This window comes from Mus musculus, chromosome 9 (genome assembly GCF_000001635.26).
Source record: "Mus musculus strain C57BL/6J chromosome 9, GRCm38.p6 C57BL/6J".
NCBI lineage: Eukaryota > Metazoa > Chordata > Mammalia > Rodentia > Muridae > Mus > Mus musculus.
This window is the reverse complement of record NC_000075.6, coordinates 61,915,671-61,936,003: the sequence shown is the minus strand read 5'-3', so window position 1 is coordinate 61,936,003 and position 20,333 is coordinate 61,915,671. Positions and strand designations below refer to the sequence as shown.

Sequence of the window (20,333 nt, the reverse complement as noted above, 5' to 3'; positions counted from 1 at the left end):
TCAGTGCTCTTAACCATTGAGCCATCCCTCCAGCCCCTCACCTTATTTTCTTATACAACCCAGACACCTGCCCAGGGTTGGTACTACACACATCAATCATTAAGAAAATGCACTGGGCGGTGGTGGCACACACCTTTAATCCCAGCACTTGGGAGGCAGAGGCAGGCAGATTTCTGAGTTCAAGGCCAGCCTGGTCTACAGAGTGAGTTCCAGGACAGCAGAGCTTAACAGAGAAACCTGTCTTGAAAAAACAAAACAAATAAAATGCTTGACAGACTTGCCTGTTGGCCTGTTTTATAGAGGTAGGTATTTTCTCCAATTGAGAGCCCCTTTTCCCAAAGACTCCTATCTTTTGTCAAGTTGACATAGAACCATCCAACACAGCCATTATCTACTTTTTATCCTAACTCATAGTGGGTAAAATTTGAAGTTGGGGGATCTGTTTTCTTGTAGGCGACAAGCAGATCCAGAGTTTGCAGATATGATAAATGTACAAGAATTCTGCAAAGCAGAAGAAGTTGATGAAGACAGTGTCTATGGAGTATTTGTCTCTTACATTGAAATCTATAATAATTACATATATGATCTATTGGAAGAAGTGCAGTTTGATCCCATAAAGCCCAAGTAAGTACTGAAGAGAGTCTCCAGTTAACCTAGAATACTACCCCATGGTTTCTTGTATAAATGTCGATAATGCTTGCATTTGTCTTTTGGGTGCACAGAAATAATAATCATATTGTCATGTTCAATGGATACTTTTCCTTTTTTCTTTTCTCTTCTTTTGTTGTTGTTTTGTTCATTTTGTTTTGAGACAGAGTTTCTCTGTGTAGCCCTGGCTGTCCTGGAACTCAGAGAGATCCACCTGCCTTTGCCTCCTGAGTGCTAGGATTAAAGGTGTGTGCCATCACTGCCTGGCAATACTTAGATTGTAGCTGTATTAGGAAACCAGCAGATTAAGGCATAGTAACCTGAGGATCTTGGAAATTGCTTTTGAAACTTTAGCCTTAGGTTTGAGACAAATCTCAATGTTATAGGTAATATTGGGGCACCTCTCAATGCCCTGACAGTGCTGGGAGTTTGCAGCCTTTTTGGCTGTCTGTGTCTTGGTGATCTCTATGGATTGGGATTGATGCTTGTCTGAACAAATAATTCTTAGCTCATCCATTGCCCATTCGTGTAAAGCCATATTGCACTCTTCTGCCAGAGGTAAATGCTACTCCTTAGGTATCTGTGGGTCTTGCCTTGCAGAATCTGAAGACCAATTACCATGTACCTTTACAGAAGTATGCCTCTCTTTGTTCCAGAGCTGACACACAAATCTTGTGTCAAATGACTAGTACACTGTGGGTGGTTTTATTCTTTAGCTAAAGGCTGGTCTTGCATGCTGTGTTTACTGCAGCCAGTTAGAACATAAATAGTATGAAGCCCTTTGTCTTACATATAACATTTGTGTATATGTGTAAATGGACATTACTGTGGAAACAGCTGGATTTAGAAAACCATTAGGCTGAAAACAGACTAATGTCAAGTGTGTTCACTAACACGAACGAAAAGTACATGGACTCTGGTTGCGGCTATACTTGATAAAAGGATTCCTGTGGCTCTTACTGAGTTGCATTTCCCAAAAGAATATTATATCATTCAGAATCCCCGAGTTACTAAAGACTAGTAAAAGAAGTAGAGTATAAAGTTGCTAGATGAATTAAATCTAGAGGTAGTGTTGCTGGGTTGCACAGACTGGCCTCTACCTGCATGGGACCCTCCCACTGAGCCTCTCAGAGCTGGGGTAGCAGTGCACACCACCACGCCCAGCTGCAGATGGAGACTGTACAAGGGGCCTTCATTTCGGAACTGCCTGTCTGACTTTGCTTTTGGAACGTTGAAATTAAGAGAAATATCTGGGTTAAGTTATAGAGAAGTGAAGAGAGTACGGTCTTAGAGGCAATGCTTTTTTATATTAAATTACTTTCCCATTTAACAAATATTTTCATGCTTTTTAAACTGTCCTTTGTTTCAACTCCAGTTTTGTGTGTACCTGTTTTACCTAAACTTTTGTAATGTAATTCATTGCTACCATTTTAACTTTTAAAACAATTACTCTTACTATGCAGGCTAGCCTTAAACTCTCAAATATCCACCTGTCTCCAACTGCTAGGATTAAGGGTGTGTCCCACTGTGCCCAGCACTACCATTTTTTTTTTTAATTTTTTAAAAATTTTATTTTATGTATGTGAGTTCACTATTGTTCTCTTCAGACACACCAGAAGAGGGCATCAGATTCCATTACATGGTTGTGAGCCACCATGTGGTTGCTGGGAATTGAACTCAGTACCTCTGGAAGAGCAGTCAGTGCTCTTAACCTCTGAGTCATCTCTCCAGTTACCAATCTCCCCACTATCAATTATTTTTGTGGTCTTTTTTTTTTTTTTTTTTTACGTTTGCAGTTTGTTTGGCTTGTTCTAAGTGATGTCATCTTAAGTGATAACTATCTTGGTTTATTCAGTCATGCAAAGGAAATGAGTGCCTAGCTGGGGTAACTTCTATGTGTACTGATTATGGATCTAGTGTGAGGATGGTGTTAGCTCTCCTTTTCTGAGGAGGTACTGCAGTGAAGGACTCTTACACGTGGAGGGTTTTAAATCTACTTCATCATCACTGTCACTAGTCTATACTGAAATGCTGTTGGAGGATGGCTACTCTAGAGCAGTAATGTCTGCCTTATTCCTTCGGTAGGTGGAACGGCTGCAGTACACCTATGAGGAACGCAGAGTCTGTGTATGTGATGTTGACTCTTAAGACAAAGGGTGTAGTTAACACTAGTTGGGGGGCGGGGACATGTGTGGCATGTTTGTAAGTAGTTTGCTTTTCCTTGGCAGTGGGCAGGCTGTTACCCTCTAAAACCTCCTTTCTTATCAGTGATGGTGGCTGGTAAGTGTCTCCATCCTCACCATTTACAAAACTGAGTGTGGGGCTACTGAGGGCAGGTAAAGGTGCTTGCTGCTAAGCCCGACACCCTGAGCTCCTTCCCTGGAACCCACATGGTAGAAGGAGAGAACAGACTTGTGAGTTGTTCTCTGACCTCTACAGATCTGAGCCCAGATAAATAAAATTAATTTAAAAATGGGGCAGGAGAGATAATGGCTCAAATGTTAAGAGCACTGGCTGCTCTTCCAGGGAGCCTGGGTTCGATCCTCAGCGCCATGTGGTGGCTCACAACCATCTTTAATTTCAGTCAGGGATCCAATGCTCTCTTCTAGTTTCTATGGGTGCCGGGCCCACATGTGGTGTCATTTCTTTGGGGATCTTATGTAAATTTACATCCCGTAAAGAATGGATGTCAGCCGGGCAGTGGTGGCACATGCCTTTAAACCCAGCACTTGGGAGGCAGGCCTTGAGTTCAAGGCCAGCCTTGTCTACAGAGTGAGTTCCAGGACAGCCAGGGCTACATAGAGAAACCCTGTCTCCAAAACAAACAAACAAACAAACAAACAAAAAACCCAACAAAAAAAAGAATGGATGTCTTGGAGCATGCTTGTTCTGTCTGACCATGTGGTGCCTCTGTCACAATACCCAGGAAGGCCCTCACTTGGTGTCAGCACTACACTCATGGACTATCCAGCTTTTAGAACCATGAGCTAAACTTAACTGGGGATGTCTCTGGTCTAGCATTGGGCTAGCATGTATCTGAGGCTCTGGGTTCTTTCTCTAGCAAGCTGAGCAGCAAGGGGATATTGTATTGCTTGGCACTTAACCTTACTCTTAAAGGGAGGCAGTTGTATCTCATTCAGGAAACTAAGCCCTCTTTCTTTCCCACAGACTCCCACAATCTAAAACGCTCCGAGAAGATAAGAACCACAATATGTATGTGGCAGGATGTACAGAAGTAGAAGTGAAATCTACGGAGGAGGCTTTTGAGGTTTTCTGGAGAGGTTAGAAGCACTAGAATTTAAAAACTGTGAACTGATGGTTTTAGCCCTCAGAGTTGTCTCTGGTTTAGCAGAAGTCCTTCTGGATTAACTAGAAAGCAGGTATAATAAATGGCTGAGTTCAGGTATAATCAGTGGTTTCTTTGTCATCATAGGGCAGAAAAAGAGACGCATTGCTAACACCCATTTGAATAGAGAGTCCAGTCGTTCACATAGCGTGTTCAGCATTAAACTTGTCCAGGCTCCCCTGGATGCTGATGGAGACAATGTCTTACAGGTAATGTTTTAGTTTTTAGAAGATGACCTAAATTAGGGGTTGCCATGGTGATGAATATTGCTGTAGAGTTAACAACTATACAGTTGATGACTTTTTCATGTCAGTAGTACAGATTCTGGGCTCTGCCTATTGAGTCTGATCCTAGGGTGGGGCATGCGTGGCACACGTTTTTCTGTTTTGTAAGAGTGTCTGCAAAGCTTTAAAGCTCTGTGAGACTATGTGTTGCATTGTTTTAGGTGTGGCTTGCCTTGTGAGATTGTCTCATACCGAGGCCAGGATGATTCTAAACATTTTTATTTTCTCTTACTTCTGTGATTATAATGCAGTTACATAATTTCTTCCTTCCCTTTCCTCTCCCCAAACCCTCCCTCATACTTTTCCTTGCTGCTTTTCAAATCCATGGCCTCTTTTGATTCTGTTTTTGGTTATTTTTCACCATATAGGTAAAGGTGGCCCTAGCTTCCTAACAGCCAGAATTAAAGGCACGTGCCACCATGCCTTGCTTTTGTTTTTGACAACAGAATCTCACTGTGGAGCTTGGAGCTCAGGGATACCCCACCTCAGCCTCCTCTGCTAGGACTAAAGTTTTGCTTCACTGGACATGATTTTAACTGTTTAATCACTGTCCATGGGTGGCCATGTCCAGGCTGGCGGGAAAATTTGAGTTCACTCACTAGGATTTGAGTTCTGATTCCTGCCTATTTCCCAGCTGTCTGACCTGACTGTAAGAGAGCCTTCTCATAAGATCGTGAGAATTAAGGGAAGCAGTGTGAAGTTGCTTGGCTTAGTCAATAAATGTTAGAAAATGACCACAAACAAGTCTTCCCCACACCCAATTTCCTCTGAATAAACTCTTTTTGGTGCTAGGAATGTGAATTTTTGCTGACAGCATAATACCCTTTAGGTGCTCTTTAATTTGTTTTTTAAAGCTTTATTTTTATATGATGTATATGAATGCTTGGTGTGAATGTATGTCTGTGTACCACATGTATGTGTCTGGTGCCTGTAGAGGCCAGAAGAAGGCATCAAATCCCTTGGACCTGGAGTTACAGATGGCGCTAAGCTGTCAAGTGGGTACTAAGATCTGTACCTGGAGCCTCTGCAAGAGCAGCCAATGCTCCTAACCAGTGAGCAAAGGTCTGCCCTGACTTTGATTTCTTTTCTTTTCTTTCTTTTTTTTTTTTTTTTAAGTTTTATTTATTTAATGTATGTATGTGAGTACGTTGTTGCTGTCTTCAGACACACCAGAAGAGGGCATCGAATCCCATTACAGATGGTTGTGAGCTACCATGTGGTTACTGGGAATTGAACTAAGGACCTTTGTAAGAGCAGCCAGTGCTCTTAACTACTGAGCCATCTCTGCAGCCCTCATTTCTTTATATAAGTTAGAGTACTGTGAAATTGCTAACTTAATGGGGGGCTCTTGTTTTGTGTGTGTTGCTGAAGACAAAACTTAGAAGTCCCAGTGCTAGAATATCAATAATACCTGTTACAGCAGAATGACAGTCTTTGTTTTCAAGAAGCTATCTAATATCTGTTCTGAAGACAACCAGGTAGCAGACCAGTACTCACTCATGAGCTTCTAGCAACTCTTCCTGTGTCACACATCCTCTGCAGCTCTGAGCATTTGTATTCTGCATATACACTGTCCATTAAGACTTACTACCAGCCGGGCGTGGTGGCGCATGCCTTTAATCCCAGCACTGGGGAGGCAGAGGCAGGCGGATTTCTGAGTTCGAGGCCAGCCTGGTCTACAGAGTTCCAGGACAGCCAGGGCTATACAGAGAAACCCTATCTCCAAAAACAAAAAACAAAACAACAAAAAAAGATTTAATACCATGTTAATTGGATCATTTTTTGGGGGTTTGGGGTTTTTGGTTTTTACTTTTTGAGACAGGGTTTCTCTGTGTAGCCCTAGCTTTCCTGGAACTCACTTTGTAGACCAAGCTCCCCTTGTCTCTGCCTGCTAAGTGTTGGGATTAGGAGTGTAATGCAGTATAATTTAGCTCAAATTGTTTATTTTCTTCCTTTTAGGAAAAAGAGCAAATTACTATAAGCCAGCTGTCTCTGGTAGATCTTGCTGGGAGCGAAAGAACCAACCGTACTAAAGCAGAAGGGAACAGACTACGTGAGGCCGGTGAGTGGAGTGCTGTGTTTAGGGCTATGACTTTGATCAACTTGGAACATCAGTTTGTATTTATCAATGGGTGGTTTCTAATTAATCAGTGCAATAACATTAACTATTAACTATTAAACTTAGTCTTTAAATCTACCTTTTAAAGAGTTCTCACCTTTGTGAGTCCCGAGACTCAGGTCTTCAGTCTTGGCAGCAAGTGCTTCTATTGGCTCAGCCACTTTGCCAGCCTACTTAAATTAACTTGTGTGTTTGTTTGATTGATTGGTTTGTTTGTTGTTGTCTTTTGGTGGTTTTTTGTTGTTGGTGGTTTTTTTGGTAGTCCAGACTGGCTGTTGGTCTTCCCGCTTCAGCCCTTCTGAGTCCTGGGATTTCTGGTGTGTATCATCATATCTGGCTAAATGATCTATCTGATAGCCATGAAGGAATTAGGAGCTTTCAGTGTTCCAAGTTAAACAGTTCTTTAGCACTTGAGAGTACAACTGAGATCTGAATTCTTAGAGTTGTGATTAGAATACTAGCCTGTCCTGGCTCAGAAATCAAGTGAGATAGGTCAGAAAAAAGAAAGCTTGATGACGAAGAAATCCTGTTGAGATGCAGAGGGACAGATTTTGCTGGTTCCTAAGACACTTGCCATTTAGAAACATATCCCTTCTGAGTATAGGAGGGACTCTGTCCCTTTCCAACCATAGACCCAAATGGTCTCTTGGGATGTAGTTGGCCTCCCATGTATGAGGTGCCTGAGTTTAGTCTCCAGCACCACCACCCCAAGAGAAGAGAAGAAAGCCGAGTAAATGATTTGTCTGTGACAGCTTTAGGGTTTGGAAGAAGCTGTTACTGTTCTATTGCTGTGAAGAGACAACTTGATCTGGGCAACTTGTAAAAGAAAACACTTAGTTGGGGGCTTGCTTACAGTTTCAGAGGGTGAGTCGGTGGCCATCATGGCAAGAAGAAAGGCAGCAAGTAGGCATGGCACTGGAGCAACAGATAAGAGGTTACTGTAGAGTAGCTGTGGATCAGGTGATTCACAACCGTGGGGGATGTAGGGGGAGACAGAGACAGGGAATGCCTGTGCTTTTTAAAGCCCACCTCCAGTGAAACATATCCACCAACCAGGCTCTACCTCTTAAACCTTCCCAAATAGTTCTTTCAACTGGAGACCAAGCAGTCAAACATCTGAGCCTAGGGGGGGCCACTCACTCTCATTCAGACCACCACAGAATTAGGTGTCATATTTTATTCCCAAGCTTGAGAGACGGCTCAGCAATTAAGAGCACTTGTGTTGCATCAGGTGTGGTGGCACACGCCTTTAATCCCAGCACCCGGAAGGCAGAGGCAGGTAGATTGGTCAGCCTGGTCTACAAAGCAAGTCCCATGACAGTCAGGACTCTTCTATTAAACACAGAAACCCTGTCTTGAAAAAACAGAAAGAGGGGGCTGGAGAGATGGCTCAGTGGTTAAGAGCACTGACTGCTCTTCCAGAGGTCCTGACTTCAATTCCCAGCAACCACATGGTGGCTCACAACCATCTGTAATGAGATCTGGTGCCCTCTACTAGTGTGTCTGAAGACAGCTAAAATATATTTATATACATAAAATAAATAAATACATCTTTGAAAAAAGAAAAACTAGAAGGGATGGAGAGAGGTACGGACGGACGACAAGTTGCTCTTCCAGATGCCCTGGGATTACTTTGTGGCATCCACATGACAGCTCACAACTATCACAACTATGCATAACTCTACTTCCAGGGGATGTGATGTCCTCACTGGCTTTTGTGAGCACCAAACATACATGTAGTACATTTACATACATACAGGCAAAAACAAACACAAGAATAAAATGTAATAGATTTAAAATTTAAAAAGACATTCTGTCTCCTCTCTCTCTCTCTCTCTCTCTCTCTCTCTCTCTCTCTCTCTCTCTCTCTCTCTTCTCTCCCCCCCCCCCCCCATGAATTAGAAGTTTTCCAGGCACACAGCCTCATTAGCTCCTGTCTTACTGGCTCACATGTCTTTCTTACTTCCTCTCAGGAAACATTAATCAGTCATTGATGACACTAAGAACATGCATGGAGGTCCTGAGAGAGAACCAGACGTATGGCACTAACAAGGTACACAGCAGCCTTCCCCACCTCCTTTGTGGTTTAATCTGTGCACTTGAACTGTCAGTGTGCTTAGCTTTTGGATGTTTTTATAGATGGTTCCATATCGAGATTCAAAGCTAACCCATCTATTCAAGAACTACTTCGATGGGGAGGGGAAAGTTCGGATGATCGTGTGTGTGAATCCAAAGGCTGAAGACTATGAAGAAAGCTTGGTAATTGACGTGTATTTGTCCTATATTCAGTTTGGTTTCTCTAGGGAAAACAACTACTTGGATGTGGCATTCTGCAAACTTTATAGATTTATACAGGGCTAATGAATATGCAGATGAACTATTTAGCCCTCCATAAAGAAGGATAGGTAGGCTTGCTTTTACAGGCTCTGTTTTGTATTTTCAGCAAGTCATGAGATTTGCTGAAGTAACCCAAGAAGTGGAAGTGGCAAGACCAGTGGACAAGGTGATATGTGGCCTGACACCCGGGAGGCGGTACAGGAACCTGCCTCGGGGAGGCCCCGTTGGAGATGGTATGATTTGGTGTTGTATCATTATTCATTTGCTTGTCTGTCTGTCTGTCTTTTTTTGGTTTTGATTTTTCAAGACAGGGTTTCTCTGTGTAGCCCTGGCTGTCCTGGAACTCACTTTGTAGACCAGGCTGGCCTCGAACTCCGAAATCTGCCTGCCTCTGCCTCTGCCTCCCGAGTGCTGGGATTAAAGGCATGCGCCACCATGCCTGGCCTGCTTGTCTTTCTATTTGCTTCTCTTTCTGTAACTTTAAAAAAAAAAATCTTCTCAAGAATGAAATGTATGAAACTTTGAACTAAAATATAAGGTTTCTTTTGTTCTATGTTTTACCTAATTTGTGAAAAATTCCATACCTAAAGCAGGGCATAGTGAAGCATATCTGCAGCTCTAGCACTAAGTAACCCAAAGCAACAACAACAACAATAATAGTAATATAAAATTCTGTGGTTACTAGCTCATGGGCTCTGCTCATAGCATCAGACTTGCCTAAGTTCTTCCATAATTTTTAAATTCAATACAGAACCTTTGGTGCCTGAAGTGATTCTACAGAGCTTCCCACCGCTGCCCCCATGCAAGCTTTTGGATATCAATGATGAGGAGACCCTTCCAAAGCTGGCTGACACTTTGGAGAAACGACATCACCTGCGACAACTAATGACCGAGGACCTTAACAAAAAATGTAAGGGCAGAGCAGCTCCCAGCTGCTGGGACTTGGGAGGCAGAGGCAGGTCTTAGTGGCTCCGTCTGTTGAGACACCTCTCGAGGAAGACTTGGTCCTTGGCTTTGCGTGGTCTCCAGGCGGTGTTTAATCTGCACGGCGCAGCTTTGTTCTCCTCACCAGCTCTGCTCTACTTTTAAAGTATGCAAGAAGAAAAAGTGGGGGCCTCCCCGCCTTTTTAAATAGTGATGGATACAAGATGGTATTTGTAGTTTTTCCCTGTTGTAATTTATAACTTGTAATAGTGCCTCAAGATGGTGTAGGGAAAGTGAAATTATGTTTGAAAGTGTGTGGAACAATTGAACAGTCAGGTCATGGAAAGGGCTGTGGTATGCCAGGGTCTTCAGCTAAGTTCAACTAATCTCAAATACAGATTATTTCTCTCTGTGCATTTGTAGTCAAGGTTTACTGTAACTGCTAGGGAGAGGTTACAGAATACGTCTGTGAACCTCTCCTATAGGTTCAAGAGTCAAACTCCTAATTTCTTTCCAAACTCTTCTCTTTTTCATTTTTTTGGAATTAAACCCAGGTCCTCATGCATATACAAAGCAGACACGTGCAGGCAGTTGTGTTCCCAGCCTTCTCTTGTGTCTGAACCCTCAGTGACAACAGAGTCTGTGTGCTTTGTTTCAGGTCTAGCTTTCAAGGCCTTATTAAAAGAATTTGACAATTCTCTATCAAATAAAGAAAACTACGTTCAGGAAAAACTAAATGAAAGAGAAAAAGTGATCTCGGGACAGAAATTGGAAATAGAGCGACTGGAGAAGAAAAACAAAACTTTGGAGTACAAGGTTTGCGGTCATACTTCCTCCTGTGTGCTAGATGTTCGGCAGTGCTCTCAGAACAGCTCACGTGCCTGTCACTATGAGGGGCCCACAAGGAAGGAAGAGACTGTGTGGTCTTTTAATCTTAGGCATGGAGCTTAGTTTGAAGAAGGGCTTGTTGAATAACTTCTTTCTGGGTTGGAGTAGAACTGAGAATTCAGGTGAGATAGAGGGCAAACGTGGCTTTGGGTGTGTGTGTGTGTGTGTGTGTGTGTGTGTGTGTGTGTGTGTGGTGTGTGTGCAGGTGAGTGTGTCCACAAGTTTGCTTTTGTGAGCAATTTAAGGGCTATTTCTTCTACAGTTAGGTGAAATGTTTGCACACCAGATGCTGAGCGCAGTGGTCTCCTTTGCAGATTGAGATTCTGGAGAAAACAACTACGATCTATGAGGAAGATAAGCGCAATCTGCAGCAGGAGCTTGAGAGCCAGAATCAGAAGCTTCAGCGGCAGTTTTCTGACAAGCGCAGATTAGAAGCCAGGTTGCAAGGCATGGTAACAGAAACGTCGATGAAGTGGCAGAAGGAATGTGTGAGTGTTGTTTTTAGGTTAAATATTTTGCGTTTCTGTGTTTGTTGCAGAGCTTTGGTATCTGCTGATCTCTGGAAGGAGAGAACTGTCACTTTCAAGCAATAAAGTGGGTGACATGGTATGACTAAAGTAGACTGAGTTGTCATTGCTCTCTGTAGGAGCGTCGGGTGGCAGCCACCCAGCTAGAGATGCAGAATAAACTCTGGGTCAAAGATGAAAAGCTCAAACAGCTGAAGGCCATTGTGACTGAACCCAAACCTGAGAAGCCAGAGAGACCCTCCCGGGAGCGGGACCGGGAGAAAATCATTCCGAGATCTGTCTCTCCTTCGCCTCTACCTGTAAGTGTTTGTGGCCGTGTCTAGATTAGTGCTAGAGAAAGTTGGTTCCAATTAGAGGAACGTTTCTCCGTGAGAATTGTTTTGTTTCCTGTTATATTTTTAAGCTTCTACTTTTAAAACTTAGCACAAATGGGTCAGTCATGGTGGCATGTGCCTTAAATCCCAGCATTAGGGAGGCCAAGGCATGCAGACCTCTGTGAGTCTGAGGCCAGCCTGGTTTATACAGGATTCTGAACTAACCAGGGCTACCTACAGAGACCCTGTCTCAAAAACAAAAAAAGCGTATCACAAAAAAATTAATGATTGCAAGCAGTTTTTTTACAATGTTGAATCATCGTGTAGTAAAATTGTAGAAAAGTAATATTGTTTCTCAGTTTTTCAGTCTTAATCATTAATGTTTCTCCAATTTTTCTAGCTTTCTAGTAACAATATTGCTCAGATTTCCAACGGCCAGCAACTCATGAGCCAGCCGCAGCTACACAGACGCTCTAACTCTTGCAGCAGCATTTCTGTAGCTTCCTGTATCTCGGAATGGGAGCAGAAACTATCTCCATTCAGCACACCTGTCAATGTCACCTCCCTTGCAAGGCATAGGCAGCAGGAGCCAGGACAAAGTAAAACGTGTATCGTGTCAGACAGAAGGCGAGGCATGTGCTGGACTGAAGGCAGGGAGATGGTCCCCACATTCAGCAGTGAGATAGGCGTAGAAGAGGACCATTGCCGCAGGGTTAGTGCCAGCATTCTTTAAAGCCTTGTAGTGATAGACGTCCTCTCCTCGGCTCTTTGTGACTTGATTCCAGAAGTTCATTGGAAAGATGGGTGGGCTCCAAAATGAAGAAACTCTGACTTTGCTGACAGCCTCCCTGAAATCAGGCTAAGATGTGAGAGAGCAGAAGCATGTTCCTGCGAGCTCTGGATGCCAGCCAGCACGGCTCCCCCAGAGCTGACCGCTTGCATAACCAAGGGGCTTTGCACAGAATCAAAGAACATTACTTCCTCCCTCCCTGCCTCTTAATTCTATTCCTCCTCCTCTCCTTTTTTATTTTTTCTTTCTTGTTGCTGGAGATTGAACCTAGGGTCTCAGCATGCTAAGTAATTGTTCTATCAATGAACCATAATTTCACCTAAACCAAATATGGAATGTATGAGACTCCCTTCCTCCCTTTCTCTCCCTCCCTCTCTCTCTTTCTTTAATTTTGAATCCCCTTCCCAAATTGATTTTTTTACCTTGCTGTTTTTGAAAAAAAAATTTTTTTCATGTAAAAGTTTTCCCTAATGGCTCTGATTTTTCTCCTGCCTATATCATTGGCAGATTCACTGTTATTTTATGCAGGTCGTCTCTCTTCTGATATACTCTAAAGTATATCATAGACATGACACTCCTCAAAAAAACCTAAACATTTTCTCTGTTACCATAGACTTTGGCACATTGATAGACGCCAGCATTCTCTGAGTAGGTGGCCTTTCACTGGCCTGCCTGCCCAGTGATGGCCTTAGCTTGTTGCTACCTAGATGCGTGCACTGCATGTGGCCATCACAAATCTTTACTATAAAATTTGCTTCCACCTTATTGATTTTTATGACTTGAACTGCTTGAAACTACTGATCGCTTTCACATTCTAAAGTTTTTTATCTTAATGCCTTACAAGGGCTCTGCCTCATGCAAGGGTGCTTAAATGAACTCAATTTATATTTCTTCAGTATTGATAATTTTTCCTTTGAACTTGAATAAATCACCAAATACTATAATTATATATTTAATAAAATCTTAGCTGTTCTTTAAAATTGTTCTAAGTAAAATAGTCTTGCAAGTAAGTACTTGCTTAAGATCTTGGCTGATTTAGAATTTCGATAAATGCCCTGCAATCTGATTACTAATGATGGCGACCAACCAGTCCCAGAGTTCTTGGAGGCAGCAGACCAAAGTGTCAAGCTCTTACTTTGCGGATTTGATTTTGAGCCTTTTAGGGAGCAGATCATGGTGAATGGTCTCTGTGATGACTCTAGTAAATCCTCCTGTTTTGAGAATGCCAGGCTCACCTGGCGAGCAGTAAGGAAATGCCTGGTTTTGGCTGTGTGACAGGAGGATGTACTAGAAACATAGACTTCTTTCTCAAAATTCAAAACTCTTTAGAAGTGCAGCAGAAAAGTGTCCACAGGTTAGTATCTCTGTGTCCATTTTCATTGGCCAGAAGTTATCAGGCAAACTGAGGAACATTTTGGTGAGGAAGGAGTTTCAAAATACTTGGGTCATGACTGCTAATAGATTCTTTGTAGTTTGTCCCTTTTCCAAAGTTTGCTTTGAATGTAATTTGCTGTAAATGTGTTTGAGGAAGCTTTTCCCTTCCAGTGCTAGATCTAAAGAGCTAGGTTTTCTTACTCAAGGTCAGTCAGGCCATTTTCAGAATGAAGTTTCCTGCCTGCACGGAAGCTCAGTGCCCTAATGGCAAGTTGTGAGGGTTGTAGGGTGTCATTAGAGCTGTCGTACGCTGCTCTTCTGTAACTGAGCAGCTGCAGCAGAATCCTCATTTGGCTAGGTGGCAAGGACTGTGCCTGCAGATTCTCCGTCACTATCAGTTTTATAAATTGGAGATGCTCGCAGTTGCTCATGCTACTATTTCATATACATGAAAAAAGATTTGTTTAAAAAGTCGAATGTGCTATTTAACTTGGTACAGCTGGCATTTGACTGGAAAACAGGTAGTTTTTTATTATAGGATACAAGCTGATTTCATAGTGTAGTCTTCGATTCTTGGAGCGTTTAAGAAAAGTTTGGAGAAAAACATTGCTGGTATATTTTGTGGAAATGTGTTTTGAAATATAGAAATCTTTACTGCAAGTGCTCAGAGGTGCTTTCACTGTTGAGGCACGGTACATGTGAAGTACCTGTTCCTGTGTTCTACAGGGTTCTCCTCTACCAGAGTTTCAACAGCTTGTACTTTTTGATATGGCTGTATATGAAGAATGTTTTCTATTTAGATGCCTCAGACACACTTAAGCGTTATATTGATCCTGCTGATACTTTTAACAGACCTGCTATTTATTACTTCACAAAGCAGCCATAATAATTGGGTTTTGATCAAGAATGCGAAATGGATTATTTGTCCTGAGCTAGCCATAAACAGGAAGACCTAGAGTCACGACAACTGTACCCTTTGCCCTTTGTTGCAATGGAAGCTCCCAAACAGACTATCTCTTCTTCATGCTGTTGTCCAAAGATGCCTGTTGGTTGTTGACTAAGAAGAGAACGTTGAATGATTTTCATGTTTAGTGTGGGCAGGTTTGATTTCGGTGAACTTGCATTGTAAACTGCTGCACTTCTAATGGAACCTCAAAGTAATCCTGGGTTGTGCTTGTTTCCCAATTCCTCTTTCAACCTGATCAGAACACCCCAATTCCTGTACGACACAGAAGGTCCCGCTCTGCAGGGAGCAGATGGGTAGATCATAAGCCTGCCTCTAATGTGCAAACTGAGACAGTGATGCAGCCGCATGTCCCTCACGCCATCACAGTGTCTGTTGCAAATGAAAAGGCGCTAGCTAAGTGTGAGAAGTACATGCTGACCCACCAGGAACTAGCCTCCGATGGGGAGATTCAGACTAAAGTCATTAAGGTAAAGACAAGTCTTCACAAAAGACCACTGAGAAACGCTTGCTCTGCTATCCCTGGACCAGATCTAGAGCATACGTGGGTGTTGGGTGGGACTTCTGTTTCAGCAGAAAATGAATAATTGCAAGGTTATGAATCTCTTGAGATTAGATCTGCTTAAGAAGGCTTAGGCTCTTAGGTTTCTTTTCTTTTTAAAAAAAAAAATTATCTGCAGTGTGGATTCTGATAATCAAACCTGAGTCCTCTGGAAGAGTAGTCAGTACTCTAAACCACTAAGGTATCTTTCCAGCATCTGAATCTTGGGTTTCTTATGATATACTTTAGTTACTATAGTACTAAGGTTTTAGCTAAAACTTATGTTTCAAAAGTAAACCCAGAACTATATTGACAATCTGCATGAACCCTAGCGCTTGGGAGGCTAAGGCAGGCGGGCGGGTCACCAGTTTGAGGCCATGCTGGAGCACCTCGTTATCTTTAAAAACCAGCGACAAAAAGGAAACCTGAACAACTATCTCCTGCTATCATTTCAAGATAAAATGTTTGCATCAGAGCTTGGAGGATCTCAGTTAACAGTCTCATAAATAAACAAGCGAACTTAAGATGTTACTCAGCACTGAGCTACCCAGAGATCTTTCTTGGGAAGAAGAGCCTTTCCTGCCTATAGAAGGCTTTTCTTTTGATCACATATATCTAGCCAGTGGAAAAAGTCAGGACTGTAAGATAAAAAAGACAGTGAGTGATGTGTGGGAGCCATTGCAGGTTGTGCTAGGACAACAGCAATGGAACATGGACTCCGTTACTGACCATTATTGCAGTTTAGGTTTTAAAGTTATAGGTGCAATAAAATATTTTCTCCACAGCTAGGAATGTTATTAACTGTGGTGACCATCTTGTTAATGAGAGATGGACTAAAGTTTCTAAAGCATTTGATCAGTGAATTCAGCAGCTCGAGGGTCTTTTGGGTATATATGGATAAGAATCTTGGATCAGTTTCAGATAGGTTTGCCTTTGCCTATCATTTGAATGTATCAAGTGTAACTGACTTTTTTTTCCTCTTGGATTTAGGGTGATGTTTATAAGACGAGAGGTGGCGGACAATCGGTTCAGTTTACTGATATTGAGACTTTAAAACAAGAATTGCCAACTGGGTGAGTGTTGGTCACAAATCTCTCTCTAAAGGGCTATTTCTTCACCTCTTGTTCTTAGGAACTGAATGTCCTGTGAGGTCTGTCATTGCTTCTCTGCAGGGGTGTAGGTGGTTCCCCCCTTCTAATGTTTATCATTCTCAGATGCAAAAGTGATTGTTGCATCATGTTTCCCCTTTTTCAGTAGTCGGAAACGAAGATCGTCCACCCTAGCACCTGCCCAACCAGATGGTACAGAGTCTGAATGGACCGATGTAGAAACAAGGGTAGGGGGAAAATTAAATCCTTGCTTGCTTAAATTAGCTGCATAGTGCTGTAGCACTTAATGCTTTTTGGAGATGCTGAGGCAAAGCCACATGGTACCCATGCATCCTGGAGGCCTGTAACTAACATTCTCGTAGGGCACTTGCATATCTTTAGGTTTGCTCTTCTAAAGATTCTGTGTGTGTGTGTGTGTGTGTGTGTGTGTGTGTGTGTGTGTGTGTGTGTGTAGGGGGTGGGGGCAGGGTTCAAGGATGGGCTATTGCTCCAGACTAATGTGACTCACAGCAGAAGGACTAACCCTCAGCAGAGCCCGGTGCTCCCTGTGACGACTGCTTCTGAGGAAAAGCTCCTAGGGGGAGGATTGGGTAAAACCTTTCCACCGACTTCTTCAGGTCTATCCTTTCTCCTTCCTTATCTAAAATGGATATATACCTGGGTAATCTCCCAGGCCCTTCTTGCTCGTGCTGCCAGTGCAGAAATGAATCGTAAGTGTGTAACTAGTGGTTTCTAGTGGTTTAACCTAGGTGTCTTCGCTGAACTAGAGCAGTTTTGGATTTCGTCGCAGTAGCTCGAGCCCATGTAAATGGACGAATGCTTGTGGATCTCGGGACCTGACCTTTCCTGTCCTGTCACTCTCCTCTAGTGCTCTGTTGCCGTTGAAATGAGAGCAGGATCTCAGCTGGGACCGGGATATCAGCACCACGCACAACCCAAGTGAGCACTATGGCCAGCCTTGCTGTGTCCATCTCTCCCAGACTTTCGACCACCGCTCCTGGCCCAGCTTTCCCTCCCTCTCTGATTTTTCCTGGGCCCTACTGACAATCTGTGACCAGCCTCTGCAGTGCCAAGTCTCCGGGGTGCTGTAAGAGTTGCTGGAGGAGGTGTCAGCAGATTGGTACCTCTTGTTCACACTGGGGCTGAGCTGAGAGCACATGGAAAGAGCTGAAGTGGGGCTGTCTTTCTCTTAAATACAACAAGGCATATAATACACAAAACATGTTGAATGCTAGCTTTGGAATCATAGACAAGGCTTGGCTCTCGCTGAGATAAATCAGACTCTAGAGATGACAGCATTTTGTGTGTCACTCTTACCTAATGGGTCTCATGAGTTTGTATAGGGGCACATGTTCTTTTTGTTGTTGTTGTTTGGTTTTTTGAGACAGGGTTTCTCTGTGTAACAGCCCTGGCTGTCCTGGAACTCACTCTGTAGACCAGGCTGGCCTTGAACTCAGAAATCCGCCTGCCTCTGCCTCACGAGTGCTGAGATTAGAAGCGTGGGCATTCACTGCCCGGCGGCTGGTCTCAATCTTACAGATTTGTCTGCCTCTGCCTCCCGAGTGCTGAGATTAAAGGTGTGTGACAGACACTGCTGCCTGGCCAGGGGTTATGTGTTCTAAAGATAGGTGGAGCTGAGTGCCAAAATTTGTGTTAAAGTTAAAGGAATCACACCATTTGCTCTTCTGTTAAACCCACAATAGGGAGCTGGCCTATCCTTTTTCCATATTTCATAAAACCAATCTTTTTTTCTTTTGTTGGTTTTTCAAGACAGGGTTTCTCTGTGTAGCCCTGGCTGTCCTGGAACTCACTTTGTAGTCCAGGCTGGCCTCAAACTCAGAAATCCGCCTGCCTCTGCCTCCCGAGTGCTGAGATTAAAGGCGTGCACCACAACCGCCCGGCTCATAAAACCAATCTTTACACATCTTTCTCTAAATTTTAACCTCGGATTAATTCCTTTGGGAATTAGGAAGATGGCTTTAGTGGGCTTAGAACAGGGGGGAGCAACCTCCTGTTATATTTGATAAGCTACTTGCTTGCTCCAAGGACTTAAATTTTCTTCTGATAAAAGGAATTTGCACAATGTTTCTAAAGAGTCATTTTCCAGACTATGTTGAGAAGCACAGAATTCAATACTAAATGTTGGTTTTGTGTTTTAGGCGCAAGAAACCTTGAACTGACAGCCCCGGCACCAGAAGACCGTTTTTACTCGTGTTGGTGATTTATCCAAAGCTGTTCCAGACGCAGTGTCTGAGTCATCTTGCAGAAGAATGTATCCAGATCACGTTGCCCTTTTTTATTGTGACTTTTTCAACTGCTCTGAATATTTTCTAAGGTTTTATAAAAAAAAAAAAAAAACAAACAAATGCTGCTATTGATTAGCTGCAAAAAAAAATGCACTTTAGACATATTTAACAATTAAGACTTTCATAATAAAGATGGCGACTGGCCAGTGGTGAAACCATTTTAGGAAGGTATTTAGAGTTTTGTATGTATATATTCACTTTCTGACCTTTATATATGCCAAAACAACTGAAATAAAAAGGCACTAAGAGATGCAAACTTGTGTGGTGGCCATTCACTCGGCATGCTCCCAAGCACCTACAGTGGTCTGTTTATCTGGTACTCAGTATCTGGGGGCTACAAGAAAAGATATCACTGGGAAAGAGGAAGAAACGTGGCTGTGAATGCTTGTTGCCGTTACAGGGTATGAAACAGGCTAAGATATTGCTCATGAACCCCAAAGTTGGCTTATAAGAGCCAGTCTGATGTCACAAGTGCCATGTGTTTGTCTTTTCTGTATACATTAGCCTTGCTGGACACTTCTTAGCTCCTAATGGCTAATTTTGGTTGGCACCATTCTGAAAATGTAAGTGCTCAAAGTCAAAGCCTTAGGGGGAGTGGGGATAGGATTTCTTTTTCAGTGTGCTCCAGTGTACGCCGTAACTCAGTTCTGAGATGGCACAAGTTGACACATTTCAAGGTGACTGCAGGATGTCCTATGATGTTCTTCCTGTCCCCTCAAGAGTGTAGTTCTCCGTGTACTGCAGAGAATAGCCTTGCACTTTCCACCTTGTGCATACACTCTGGAGTGTTGAGGGTGGAGGCCATGACTAGAAGTGCTTGTAGGCTGTGTGCACACCCAGCTTTAACCAGTGTTGTACACATTGGTTCTTTTGCCAGCTTACCATTCTCACTAGTAGCTCTTGAATTTCTGCCATCCTCTCCTGGTGTCAGAGTTACCTTATATGAACGATAGATTCCATGTAGGATCTCACTGATTTAATGAGTAAGACGTGGGTTTGGTTTCTCAGGATACAAGAGTCCTTGCAATAAAACTAAGATTTTGGGTGTGTGGGACTTTACATATCCTCTGCAACTTGAAACTTTGTATCTCCCTGCCCATGTCGTTTCTATTTTATGGCACCTTTATTTGTGATGGTAGGGACAACCGATTCCAGAGCCTCAGTGTGCAGAGTACTTCAACCACCAGATCCATGCCTGTTCTTTGGTTTGAAGCACCCATTCTACTCTCCCTGGACCTCTGCTGACATTATCGAATTCTCAGTAGCATGAGGGTGTGCCCATGGGCTCTCTGTTGTAGCCTGCAAATCTATTTGCATTGCCAGTGACACCTAGGGCTAGGTGCGGTAGTGTAAGCCTCTAATTCCAGCACTCAGCAGGCTCAGACAAGGATTTACCACAAATTCAAGGCCAGCCTGGACGTCTTTCAGACCAGCTTGAAATGTATAGTAAGAGTATGTTTCAGCTGGGCGGTGGTGGCGCACACCTTTAATCCCAGCACTTAGGAGGCAGAGGCAGGTGGATTTCTGAGTTCAAGGCCAGCCTGGTCTACATAGTGAATTCCAGGACAGCCAGGGCTACACAGAGAAACCCTGTCTCGGAAAGAAAAAAAAAAAAAAAAAAAAAAAAAGAGCATGTCTCAAAGTAAGCTTAAGGGGGTCTGAGATGTAGCTGAGTGGCTGGAGTGCTTAGTGTGTACCCGCCCTGGAGTTAATCCCTAGCCCAGCATGACCTGGATACTTAAAATCAATCCCAGGCAGGGGAGGAAGATCCAACATTCCAGGTAATCTTCAACCACATAGCAAGTTCAAGGCCAGCTGAGGTACATGACACCCTGTCAGGGTGTGTGTGTGTGTGTGTGTTT

The 20,333-nt window shown here is 43.2% G+C and overlaps 1 protein-coding gene across 6 annotated transcripts in view; it reads left to right on the top strand.

Moving 5' to 3' along the window:
* Kif23 (kinesin family member 23) overlaps window positions 1-18,727 on the top strand; it is a 29,534-nt gene extending 10,807 nt beyond the window's left edge. Inside the window, exons 7-24 of one of the 6 annotated variants that reach the window (XM_006511453.4) lie at window positions 454-624; window positions 2,734-2,775; window positions 3,817-3,929; window positions 4,082-4,203; window positions 6,238-6,340; window positions 8,371-8,450; window positions 8,537-8,656; window positions 8,841-8,967; window positions 9,486-9,644; window positions 10,317-10,474; window positions 10,861-11,034; window positions 11,193-11,372; window positions 11,788-12,099; window positions 14,758-14,985; window positions 16,047-16,129; window positions 16,314-16,392; window positions 17,034-17,104; window positions 18,325-18,727. In XM_006511453.4, coding sequence (XP_006511516.1) covers window positions 454-624; window positions 2,734-2,775; window positions 3,817-3,929; window positions 4,082-4,203; window positions 6,238-6,340; window positions 8,371-8,450; window positions 8,537-8,656; window positions 8,841-8,967; window positions 9,486-9,644; window positions 10,317-10,474; window positions 10,861-11,034; window positions 11,193-11,372; window positions 11,788-12,099; window positions 14,758-14,985; window positions 16,047-16,129; window positions 16,314-16,392; window positions 17,034-17,104; window positions 18,325-18,340 — 2,338 coding nt within the window. In that variant the 3' untranslated portion in view covers window positions 18,341-18,727. Of the gene's footprint in view, window positions 1-453; window positions 625-2,733; window positions 2,776-3,816; window positions 3,930-4,081; window positions 4,204-6,237; window positions 6,341-8,370; window positions 8,451-8,536; window positions 8,657-8,840; window positions 8,968-9,485; window positions 9,645-10,316; window positions 10,475-10,860; window positions 11,035-11,192; window positions 11,373-11,787; window positions 12,100-14,757; window positions 14,986-16,046; window positions 16,130-16,310; window positions 16,393-17,033; window positions 17,105-18,324 lie in introns of all 6 variants that reach the window. The other 5 variants (XM_006511452.4, XM_030244618.1, NM_024245.4 and 2 more) reach the window with 5 other exon arrangements.
* Window positions 18,728-20,333: the final 1,606 nt, after the last annotated feature.